General features: G+C 37.4%; 1 protein-coding gene across 2 annotated transcripts in view; it reads left to right on the forward strand.

The window, feature by feature from the left end:
• The window catches only part of LOC141564695 (uncharacterized), a 90853-nt gene that overhangs the window by 35365 nt on the left and 42508 nt on the right, over positions 1–12980 (forward strand). For both annotated transcript variants that reach the window (XM_074307479.1, XM_074307478.1), the window contains exon 5: positions 9054–9148. In XM_074307479.1, coding sequence (XP_074163580.1) covers positions 9054–9148 — 95 coding nt within the window. The remainder of the gene's footprint in view (positions 1–9053; positions 9149–12980) is intronic.

Raw genomic sequence — 12980 nt, forward strand, 5'->3', positions numbered from 1 at the left:
CTTCCAATATCTTTTCCTTTGTCTGATGGTTCTTGAACTTGGCCACTATATTTCTTGGCGTTTTGATTTTAGGGTCCCTTTCAGTAGGTGATCGATGAATTTTTTCAATGTCTATTTTACCCTCTGTTTCCAAAACGTCTGGGCAGTTCTCTTTGATAATTTCCTCGAAAATGGTGTCCAAGCTCTTTTTTTCCTCCCATTTTTCAGGGAGTCCGATTATTCTCAAATTGTCTCTCCTGGATCTGTTTTCCAGGTCTGTTGTCTTTCTGGTAAGGTACTTGACAGTCTTTTCAATTGTTTCATTTCTCTGGTTTTGCTTGACTCCCTCTTGGTTTCTCCTTGAGTCATTCATTTCTACTTGTTCCAGTCTAATTTTCAATGATGTATTTTCTTCACTCACTTTTTTTATATCTCTTTGTAATTGTCCAATTGAGTTTTTATCTTCTATGGAATTTTTTTCCATTTTATCCATTTTATTTTTTAGAGAGCTGATTTCTTTTTCCAGCTCTCTAATCCTGTTTTCCTTGGAGTTGTTTACCTTTTCCAGCTCACTAATCCTGTTTTCCTTGGAGTTGTTTACCTTTTCCAGCTCACTAATCTTGTTTCTCAATGATTTGATTTCTTTATCCATTCTGTCTTTGAATGCATGGGATGACTTCTCCAGGCTCTCTTGCCAAGCTTCCCTTTCCTTTTCCCATTTCTCTTCCAGCTCTCTTGTGAGAGCCTTTTTGATTTCCTCTATGAGGTTCTTTTGTATTGAGGAGCAGCTTATATCCCTCCCAGGGGATACATCTGGGGACAGTCTGTTCCTAGTCTCCTCAGCATTTGAAGTCTGCTCCCTCTCCACACAGAAGCTGTCAATGGTTAGAGCCCTTTTGAATTTTTTGTTCATTTTGTCAGAGCAGGAATCAAAGAAAACAAACTGACAAGAGAAACAATTGGTCTGTTTTGCGGGGGATAGGGCTGGATGGTATTAATGGGCTTCCTCTACAGACTGGGGGTAGGGCAGCAGAGAGCCACTAACAGAACAGCAATGACTGTACTGAGTCTGCGCTCTGAGGCTCCGAGAACGCACCGAGTCAGTCCAGGTCGGGGTTGGGGGTGGCCGGGCTCTGAGAGACGCTGGCTTTCTGGGGTTTTAATCTTCACCTCCGGTGTTTACACCCTCTCCACCGCTCCTGGCTTGCTGCCAAGACGGAGCATCCACACTGGGGCAAAAGCCCTTTCACAGAAACGGCAGAGATCACACCCCTCCCCCTCCGGTCTGAGCTGTGTGAGCTGCCTGTCTTGCTCTGGCTGCCTGCCCTCAGTCTGCGCCCAGTCTGATTGACCCTCCCCCGAACAAACACAGACCTTTTCTGGCGACTTTCAAGGATGTCTTCTCTTGGTGATAATTTGTGGATTTTTTTCTGGGTCAAGCATTAAGTCAGAGGCTTGTCATGAAGTAAGTTCTGAGAGAAAACGATGAGCTCAAGCAGCTGTCTGCCTCCACGCCGCCATCATGGCTAAACTCCTTGATAAGGCCACTTATACTTAATACCGCTGCTCTCTAATTCATCGAATACCTCTGAAATGTGGCATGTGACCTCATCATTCAATTGAAGCTATGTTTTCCAGAGTTACTAATTATCTCCTGATTGCCAACTCCAATGGCATTTTCTCAATCATTATTCTCTGCAACCTTTGACACTATTACTCAGTCTCTCTTTTGGATACTCTTTTCCCTGTAGGTTTTCAGGATGCTACTCTCTCCTAGTTCTTCTGCTACCTATCTTATAACTCGTTTTTTCTCCTTGCTGGATCCCCTTCCAGATCAAGCGCTCTAACAATGGCCCTCTCTCTTTTTCCTCCATACTTCACTGAGTGATATCATCAGCTCCCATGGATTTACTACCATCTCTAGGTTCATAAATTTCAAATCTACCTATCCTGCCCCATTCTATTTTCTGGTCTCCAGCCCCACATTTCCAATTGCCTTTCCATCATCACAAACTGGATGTCCAATAGATATCTTAAATGCAATATATACAAAACAGAACCTGCAGTCTTCCCCCTAAATTCCCCTCTCTTGGTTTCCCTGATACTGTAAAGGACATCACCATTCTCCCAGTCCCTCAGCATCACAACCTAGCAGTTGTCCTGGACTCCTCACTATGTATTAAATCAGTGGCTAAGATTTATTGATTTGACTTTTGCAGCATCTCTTGAATATGTCTCCTCCTGTCCCCTGATACATCTACACTTAGGTGATTGCACTGGCCTGTTTTAGTTGAGAACAAACCTCAAAATCCGAAAGCATTTTAAATGAATTTAATTACGTCATTTGGCAAAAGAGAAAGCCAGAAAATGATGTGGCTCTCTCCTCAAGTTTTTGTGAGGTTACTTTGTCTCTCTCTCTCTTCTCTGTCTCTCTCTTTCTCTTTCTCTCTCTCTGTCTCTCTGTCTCTGTCTCTCTTTCATATACTATATATATGTGCATATATGTATACATAATATATGTACATATGTGTATATATATATTTAGGTTTAGACAATTTCTAGCCACATAAAACTAGGTTCAAAGAATGTTAATAAGGTTTTTCCAAACTATACAATAAAATATTTTTCCCACATCTGCTGGTGGGTCTGTCTGCCTCAAGTATATTTACCAATCCAACTTCCAATGAGCCACTAAAGTTTTTTTTTCTAAAGAGCAGGTTTGGTCATACTCCTTCTCTCCCTACCCCTTAAATGCCAATAACTCCCTATCACCTTCAGAATCAAATATAAAAACGCTCTATTTGGCATTTCAAAGCATCTAATAACCTAGCCCCTTTTTATTTTTTCAGTCTTCTCACACCCTCGCCTCCAATACATACTCTATGATCTAATGACACTAACTTCCTGGAAGTTTCATGAACAAGACAAACCATTTTTTCACTCTGGGTATTTTCTTTTTTTCAAAATTTATTCTATTTTTAATTTATGGAATAAAACAAGCATTTTTACAACATAGTATAATAAAATATGATTGTACATGAAACTGCAATTATGTACAACATACTATTACTTAAATACTAAAGTTATTGTATAAATTTCTTTTCTTTCCCTCCCATCACACCCTAGAGATGGCTACCATTAGATACAAATAAGCATATATGTAAAATTGTTCTATACATAGTTTTATTTATTATTTATTTCTCTGGATTCAGCTACCTTTATTTTTAATTTGTGTATTTATAATACTCAAAATGACTTAGTCACTTAAAATCATTCTTAAAACAATATTGCTGTTACTATATATGATGTTCTCTTGCTTCTGCTCTCTTTGCTCTTCATCATTTCATGAAAGTGTTTTCTATTCCTTTCAAAGATTACTGAGCTCATCATTTCTTATGACATAGTATTTCATCACATATAATAGCACAGTTTGTTCAGCCATTCCCTAGTTGATGGAGATATCTGCAATTTCCAGTTCTTTGACCCACAATGAGAGCTGTTATAAACATTCTACTTACATTCAAAGTTATAATTACTATTTGTGAATTTTCCCCATTTTTTTTTACTCACTGTTTCCTTTTTTGACCTCTCTTTTTATCATATCCCTGTTACCTTATCTTCTCCCCCACTCTCCCTACTTTTTAATGTTTATCTTTTCCTCTGGGTCTTTTAGATAGAATTTTCCATTGAGCTCTGGTCTTTTTGTTACAAATATTTGAAAGCCTTTCAGTTCATCAAGGATCTTTTCTTTTTCAATTAGTATTATACTCAGCTTTGCTGAGGAAGTTATTCTTATATGTAGCCCTAACTCTTTTGCCCCTTGAAATATAATGTTCTTAGAAATTGAGTGGGTGTTCATCAGTTGGGGAATGGATAAATGAGTTATGGTATATGAATGTGATGGAATATTGTTCTATTTTTTTTTCCTGAGGCTGGGGTTAAGTGCCCAGGGCACACACTAAGAAGTGTTAAGTGTCTGAGACCAGATTTGAATTCGGGTCCTCCTGAATTCAGGGCTGGCGCTCCATCCACTGTGCCCCCTAGCTGCCCCCTTATTCTATAAGAAATGATGAACAGGATGATTTCAGAAAAGCCTGGAAAGAATGACATGAAGTGATGCTAAGTGAAGTGAGCAGAGCCAAGAGAACATTATACATAGCAACAACAAGATTATGTAATGATCAACTATGATGGATGGGATCTTTTCAACAATGAGGTGATTCAAGATAATTCCATTAGACTTGGGATGGAAAGGGCCATCCATCTAGAAAGAGAACTATGGAGACTGAATGTGGATCAGTCACATGGATCACTTATGCTGTTGTTGGGCTTTGTTTGCTTGGAATTTTTTTCCTGTCTTATGAAGTTTCCCCTTTTGATCCAATTTCTCTTGCACAGCATGATGAATTATGGAAATACATTTAGAAGAATGGCACATGTTTAATCTATATCAGATTGCTTTCTATCTTGAGGAGGTGACAGAGGGAAGAAGGGAAAAAATTTGAAAAACAAGGCTTTACAAAGGTGAATATTGAAAACTCTCTTTTTGGAAAAATAAAATACTAATGGGATAAAAAGAAATAATGTTCTAAGATTTATGGTCTAATAGAGTAGAAAGTGGTAGATTTTTTGAAATTTTGATTGTATTTTTTCAATAATTAAATAGTTGGGTTTTTTTTCCTTGTACAATATTTTATCCTTAACATGGGAGTTTTGAAACTTGGCTCTGACATTCCTTTACATTTTCCTCCTGGAATCTCTTTCAGGTGATGTACAGTAAGTTTTTTTTCTATTTCTATTTTATCCTCTTGTTGTAGAACAACAAGGCAATTTTTTCTTAATAATTTCTTGTGATATTAAATAGATTTATTTTTTAGTGTAATTTTCAGGTATTCCTATAATTCTTTTATTGTGTCTCCTTGATCTCTTCTTTAAATCAGTTGTTTTTCTATGGTATTTCAGAATCTCTTCTTTTTTTTCTTGTTTTATTATTTCTTGGTGTCTTATAATGTCATTGGATGATTTCCTGGGGTTTTTGCCCAATTCTAATTTTCAAGGAGTTATTTTCTTCCTTAAGATTTCCTCTCTTTTCCAATTAGTTAACTTGCTTTTCATAATTTTCTTGAATTGTTTTTGTTATTTTCTTTATCTCTTTTATTAGGTTTTAAATTCCATTTTAAATTCTTCCAAGAATTTGTACTTATAGCCCCCATTCCTTGTTAACAAATGCTTCCAGAGGGTTCCCAGAGCTAAGATTAGATCTTTCCTTTTCTCAAATCATCCATTTTTTTTAAATTTTACATTGGTAAATCCATCAAGTCAAGTCAAAAGTATTTATTAAGCATTTACTGTGTATTGTACCAGGCAATAAAGATAAATAAAGATACAGGGAAAGAAAAAAGATAGTTTTAGTGCTCTCTGAGAGCTCAGTCTAAAAGCAACTAGATACAAACGAGATATCAACAATAGAGAGAAGGCATAAGCATTAAGAGGGATCAGCAAAAGCTTCTAGTTTGAATGGGATTTTAGAAAGGACTTGAAGGAAGGCAGGAAAAGCTGAAGATGAGATGATTCAGTATTCCAGACATGGCAACTACTAGGGAAAATGCCTGGAGTTGGGGAGATGAAGGGCTTGTGGAGCAGCAAGGTGGCCAATGTACAAGATGGCAAAATCCCTGGGGTATGAGAAGACCGAGAAAGGTTAGTAAGGCTCAGGTTGTGAAGGGCTTTAAAAGTCAGAGGACATTATATTTGATGTGGGAGGCAAGTAATTTATTGAATGGGGAGGGAGGGTGACATGGTCATAGTGACACTTTAGAAAGATCAGTTTGACAATGAGTGGAGGGTGGATTGAGTGAGGAGAGATTTGAGGTCTTCTTGGCTCCCAGATCAGCTATCTAGCCACTATATTCATAGTGAATATGAAACTGTAATTGAATAGAAAGGCAGGTAGTGCAATGGCCAGGATATGGGCTTGGAGTTACAAAGAACTGACTTCAGATGAGGGCTTAGGCACTTACTGGCTGTGTGACTTCTGTCTGCCTCGATTGTAAAGAGGGGATAATAGCATCTACCTGCCAGGCCTATAATGAGGATCAAATGAGATTTTTATAAAATGCTATTTAAAATTTTAAATTCCTCCTCTAATATGTATATGTTACATACACAATTTGATAGTAGTAATTAATAAAATTATTAATAGTTATATACATGGATTTAAAATTAGCTATGATTAATACAAATTTTAGGCATTGTGGTCCAAAAGTAAGACTTGCATGCATGTGTTCAGTCTTTTTAAATATTTATGGGATTTCGCTAAGACCTAATAGGTGCTTCATTTTTGTTCCAGTGTCTGGCCCCTCAACTGGCTCTCAATCTGTAGTACTGTTGAGTGGTGCTGGAGGGACAGCGCTTCTGAACTACAGAGTCCATGAACTACATTTCCCAGAGTGCTTTGAGGAAGCCCCTATGTTCCCAGAGGGACACTTGCTCAGACTCTCTTTCCAGTCTGTCAGGTCAAGCCCCACAAGCCTGTGCCAGCACTTAGTCTCTCAGCCCCGAGGAATTCTGGGAAAGGTAGTTCCTTTGTCTGTTACAATTGAAGCTTGGCTCCTTTGTTTGTGAGGATGCTGGCAGGTAAGTTAGGGAGTGAGCCAGTGGGCACAGGTGGGGACCTTCTCACCCCTCTTTTTTCATGTGTGTGTGTGTTGTGGCATTTAACTTTTCACATTCTACTCTGAGTGAGTGTGTGTGTGTGTGTGTGTGTGTGTGTGTGTGTGTGTGTGTGTGAATTGCTGTAGATATGTGACTACAGAAGTGACAAGGAGAGATCTACAATTCTTTGAAGGCATCTATAGATACTTCTCCATTTGTTGCTCTGTCCATTTCTCTGTCAGTTTTCCCCTATGCACAAAAACTATATACTGACCCAAAGTAGCCCTACTCTTTCCCTTTGCCAGAGCAGTGCCATCTCTAGGGGGTCCTGCCATTGGAAAGGCTTCTTACCCTGTTCTAGTTCTTAGAGAACCACACCCCAAGCACAAAGATGTTTGGCCATGAGGGGTGAGGTTTTTCAGTTTTATCAGCACCTTGTTCCCTGTGATAGGTGGGTCTTGTGATCTGCCTCTGTGAAAGGAATAACAGAAGAACTCACAAATCCACTTATGTCCACATGTATTTCCCTAAATGCATAGCTATGACCCTTGTTCTGGTTCTGCAGGACCTGAACCAATAAGAGAGGTGAATGGAGAATTAATGACTCTCACCACATGACCAGTTATAAGGAAAGAGGCTTTCTTACACTCTGTGGCTGGTCCCATGTGCCTTGTCTTGGTCACTAGAAACAGCTGGTATCTCCTAATGAAAGCTCCAGCCAAAATGACCTCCCTTTTAACCCCAAAGTCAGAGCTTTCAAGAAAGGTGGTATCATATTTTTACCGTATATTGGATTACTTGCCATCGAGGAGAGGGAGTAGGGGGAAGGAGGGGAAATTTTGGATCACAAAGTTTTACAAGGGTCAGTGTTGAAAAATGATCCCTGCATATGTTTTGAAAATAAAGGTTTAATAAAAAATAAATAAATTTAGATCGTTCAAAAGAAAGAAAAAAAGAAAGGTGATATTTTCAGAATAGCTCCAGTATATAGGACTTGATCTGAAATATTTCTGACCTGTGAACTTTGGACAGAAAAACCAATGGGAAGGACCTAACTTTAAAGTGGAGGCAATTTCTGACTCCAGTCCAGAGGACCAGAGTTGGGCAAATGTGGCATGTTCTGGACGCATTGAAACAGATGTGACAGAATATGGCTACTTGCCCATAATCCTTGAGAAGGAAGGGGAGAATGGCATGCCGTCTTAGGCTGGGGATAGGCTTCAAAGGAAGATAGAATTTGTCCAGTGAATTGGACAGGAGAAAGAAAAAGGGATAGACAAGGACGGGAGGTGTCCTCTCGCCTCCCTTCTCTGTTGAATACTATCTCCCCTCACGTACATGTGATCCAAAGATTTATCACAGATGTCTTATGTTCAATCTAGATCATGAATAAATCTATTGAACAGAAAAAGAAACAAGCCTGAATCTTGTGGCTCTCCTATAGACATCTTCCCAGCTGAACTTACTCCATTTATTCTAGGTCTGCACCATTAACACTTATTTCACTTACCTAAAATTTCATGTCCATTATCATGTTTTTTCCCCTTGCAAATAAACGCCTATGAATAAGAAGATGAGAAAACTTTTCTTCTCCATTTGGCAAACATGAAGATTTAGGCTAATGGAACTCAACCAATTAAGGCAAAAAGAAAAAGGAAACTATATTACTCTCAAAGAGCTGACGTTCTCTCCATGGAGATTACATGTAGAATAAATATATGTAATAATACAGAATAAATAAATGTAAAATGAAAACAAAGGAGTCAGATATACTCTGGTTAGGGAGATGGGAAATAGCCCAGGCAAAGGGACAGAGACTGAAACAAAGGTTATGTTGGAGAAGAAGCAGAAGGCCAGTTGAAAGGGCAGCAAGTGTCTCTTCAAAGGTAAGAAGAAAGCCAATCAGGAGAGTAAAAGTAATAGCAGAACGCAAGAACCCTGGAACCTAATTTTGCAATGTTTCCATCAGATCACGTAATCTCTGATGATACTTAGCTGGTGCCTTATTTCTTGTTCCGAAGGATTCATCAGATTAATCCTTGGTGCTTGGGAAGAGAATGGGAATATGTTTCTTTTGAAATAAAGGTATAACTGAGTCACAGAGAGTTTAGCTGAATATTCAACTTATCACATAGTAAATAAAGGACAAAGATGAATTATAAATTGAACCAATGTTTCCTAGTTCTCAGAGAAGACCTCTTTCCCTTGGAACTGCTGTGATCACTGTAGCTGAGTGAGTCTTAGGCATTAATGTTCTATGGGCCTTCTTCTCTGGATCTGGGGATGGGTAAAGAAGAGTTCCTGAGCTCCTTTGACCCCCATATTCTATGGTTATCATTGTATTATGGGTTTGCTGAGAATTTTCTCTGGTGAGTTTGGAAGAAAGGATTACTCTTCATGGCTTCTTTCTTGTCCTTCAGCTCTGCTTCCTCAAGATGGTGCCCTTCCTCAAGAGGAGAACACTAAAGACAAGGAGGAAAGAATGGTTTCTGTATACTTGGCCATCAAGTCCCAGGTGAGTTAGGTCTTTCTCAGTGGAAATGCCTCTTTTCTCATAGTGTGAATCCTTTTCTTTTCTTGATCTTTTTTGATCAATCATTCCTTATCCAGAACCTGATCATTAATTTATCTTCCCAGAATGCTAATTATTCTAGATGATTTAGAGTCTGTAAATAATGAAATTTGGAAGGCACCTTACAGGTAATGTTGTCTAAGCCTCTTATTTAATGCATGAAGAAATTGAACCTTAAACAGGTAACCATTATGTCATAGTGCTGTAGAAAGAATGCTTGCTACATTGACTGAATCTCAAAACTTACTGGGAGATCACAGCTCCAGTCACACACATATAGGAATATTATCTGCAACATAACAGGCTAGAGAAATAAGGTTACCCTGGCATGTTCTCTGCTGGATAAAATCTTCTTGGCTCATGATGATCATTAGTGACTTTTCCAGATGTTTTCTGTTCTTTACTTGAATTATACATTTGGAAATTTTGCCAGAAATCAACAGCAATCATACTTTCCCCATGATTTACAGAATCTACTCATTTACTTTTTGTAAAATTTGGGAAACATTTTCCATTTTGTACCTGATGACTTGAACTCATCCAAGAACAGATTGGGGCTTACTATCTGCTTATTTATCTAGTGTTTTAATTCACTGTTAGCTGTATTTGCTCTGTCCTTTCCAATTCAAAGGATTTATTTATAGCCAGACATTCCCTACCTCTCAAAATAAACAAACAAACAACAAACTAAATACAATTAAAATATTTTTTAAACTTACCAATACTTGGAACCTAGGAGCTAGGTAACTGATAACATAAAGAAATAGATGAAAAGAATCCATTCTGTCAAGGAGTTTATATTCTGCCAAAGAAAAAGCATACACAGAGTAATTGTTGGGTATGTTTTCAGAATTTCTGTGTACTGCTTTAGCTATATTGAAATATTTTGGGATACTGTTGTTGTTATCCTTCTCTTTAGCATTTATTATTCTAGAATATTTTCTTTTATCTACTCTTCAGGATGTCATTATTGAGTGTCCCTTTAGGTATGTGTCTTTTTCTTATTATTCTCTGATTTGCAGTTTCTACTTTATTCTTGTGGATAAATGGCATATTTAATATTTCTGCCTTATTCAATTTTTTTATGATTTCATTTGCTATTGGTCTTGGTTAGTTTTTCCAAAGGTACTTTTTGATGCTGAGAAATGTGTTTGTTCTCATATTACCATTTAGGAGGTACCTCAAGTGATTTCCCCTTAATGGTATCATCAGGAGGCCAGTGTTACCAGATCAAAGAATACTTGGTTGGGAGTCAGATGTAAGAAGACTGGAAAGGTGGAAAGGAGATGAAGTATGAAGGACTTTGAACACCAAGCAAAACATTTTGTAGAGTTCATTGCATTTTATTGCGTAGAGGAGTGACATGGTCAGACCTGTGCTTTGAGGAAATCACTTTGGTGGTTCAGGAGGATAGATGGGAGTGGGGAGAGATTTGAGGTGGGTAGACCCACCAGTGGTTGGGTAAGATGAGGATGGATTCAACCAGGGTGGCCAGAGTGTCAGAAGAGAGAAGGAAGCATATTCAAGACGTGTTGCCAAAGTAAAATCAATAGGACTTGGCAATAGATTGGATGTGGCAGATGGGAGTTAGAGAGGAGTCAAGGATAAATTCTGAGCTGAGAGACTGGTGATAGACAGCATCGATGGAAGCTTTAAACACACTTCTTATAGCTTGAGTACGCCTGATATGCACCTTGTAGAATCTTAGCTTCATTCTGCCCATGAGATGGACAGAAATTTCATCATTGGGCCTTTGAAATCAGTTGGTCTCTGTGCTGATCAGAATTTTTTTTTGAGGCAGTTGGGGTTAAGTGACTTGCACAGGATCACACAGCTAGGAAGCATTAAGTGTCTAAGATCAGATTTGAACTCAGGTCTTCCTGACTTTAGGGCTGGTGCTCTATACACTGTGCCACTTAGCTTCCCCATCTGTGATTTCAAATAATTGATTTCCATTATAGCCTTAGGCATTTTCTCTTAGTCATGCAAGAATAATTTTTCTGAGAAGGAAGCAAAAATTTTAACCAGGCTGACTGCCTAAAGGGTCCATGACCCAAAAGGAATTAACAAGTCCTATTCTAGCTGATCCAAAATTTTCATTCAATTTTCTTCATACTCTTTGTTGCTCTTCCAAAGACAATGAAGTCAACCAGGGACACTAACACTTCCATGAAGGTTATTGTTCATATGACCTTTTTCATAAGGCATTTAAAGTGCCTCTTGAGTGTCTTGAAGCACAGGGTCAAATTGGTTTTTCCACTCCACATAAAAAAGCTGCCTTTATCTTTTTTTTGTGCCATCTGAATGTAGGAGTATTCACAGCATAAATCTAACACTGCCAATCCTAGGCAGAAGGGCCAGAGCATCTTGAGTTCTGGGTCCACTTTATCTCTCATTTGATGTATGATAGTCTACATATACCTACATTCCCTTCTCATGTTTTTTCCATGTTATTTTTTGTTTGTTTGTGAACTGTAATGTTTGTTATACAGATAGTTTCTGGGCTCTTCCGTCATAGTTAGGGACATCTTCTTTGACTACTTTTGGCAAGAAATGGAGGAAGGAATTTAATATAACATGTTATATGTTGAATTTTCCCCTTAAATTCTGTTGTTTTGTCACAAATATCTTAAAGTTTTTTAAAAGGTCTCTATTTTTGTTCAATATTATATTTTGTTGAGTAAGCTACTCTTGGTCATATAACATCCAGAAGAAATATAAAGTAAACATTAAGGGCCAATTATAAGAGACTCAATAAGGTCAAGTCATTTACTTCTTACACATGAAAATATTATATGTTCTTTTTTAACTGTCATTTTTATGTAGTTTGACATACAGGCTTGGGCTGAGCTGAGTATGATAATGTAATAAAAGTATGTAACACTGTAGAAAAAGATAAAAAGGAACAATTATCTCGTACAAATAAGACCAAAAAAAGGAAAAAATTGATACAGAAGAAGCTAATGGGGGAAGATAGATGATACTGAAGTTTTACTCTCATCAGGAATAGATTAAAAAAGGGAATAATATATGCATATAGAAGGATACAAAAATCTTCTAAATTTTGAAATAAGAGTCAAGGGGAGAAGGTGGGGAGAAGGATAAGGGAAGGGTTCTTGAAAAATGGGTAGGTTAAACACACATATTGTATCTAAATTATACTGTAAATATTTAACATATATAAGACTGCTTGCATCTGGGGGAGGGGGTTGGGGGAGGAAGGGAAAAAATCTGAATAGAAGTAAGTGCAAGGGATAATGTTGTAAAAAATTACCCATGCATATGTACTGTCAAAAAATGTTATAATTATAAAATAAAATAAAAAAATTAAAAAAAAATGGGTAGGTTAAAACATAGGAGGACAAGGTAAAAATAGAAGTAACGAAGAAGAATGATAGGAACAGGATGAGAAGGATAGAGAGGAAAATATACAACAAGCAATTATGGCTTAGAATGTGAATGGGATGAACTTGTATACAAAAATAAACATGAAATACTTTTTATACAGATACAGTTAGCACTAAATAATTGAAATAATATTTATTGTTTGTGGGTAAAGTCAATTTAATTTTTAAATGACCATCTAATCTAATCTATTTCTGTAATGACATCCCAATTAAATTACTAAAATTATTTTACTGAATTAGAAAAAAATAATAACAAAGTTCAATTAGAAGAACAAAAGGTGAGGAACTTCAAAGAAACCAAGGGGGGAAAAGATATATCAGACCTTAAGCCATATTATAAAGTGAAAGCATTGTTGAGGTATAAAATG

Source organism: Sminthopsis crassicaudata, chromosome 3, assembly GCF_048593235.1.
Source record: "Sminthopsis crassicaudata isolate SCR6 chromosome 3, ASM4859323v1, whole genome shotgun sequence".
Taxonomy (NCBI): Eukaryota; Metazoa; Chordata; class Mammalia; order Dasyuromorphia; family Dasyuridae; genus Sminthopsis; species Sminthopsis crassicaudata.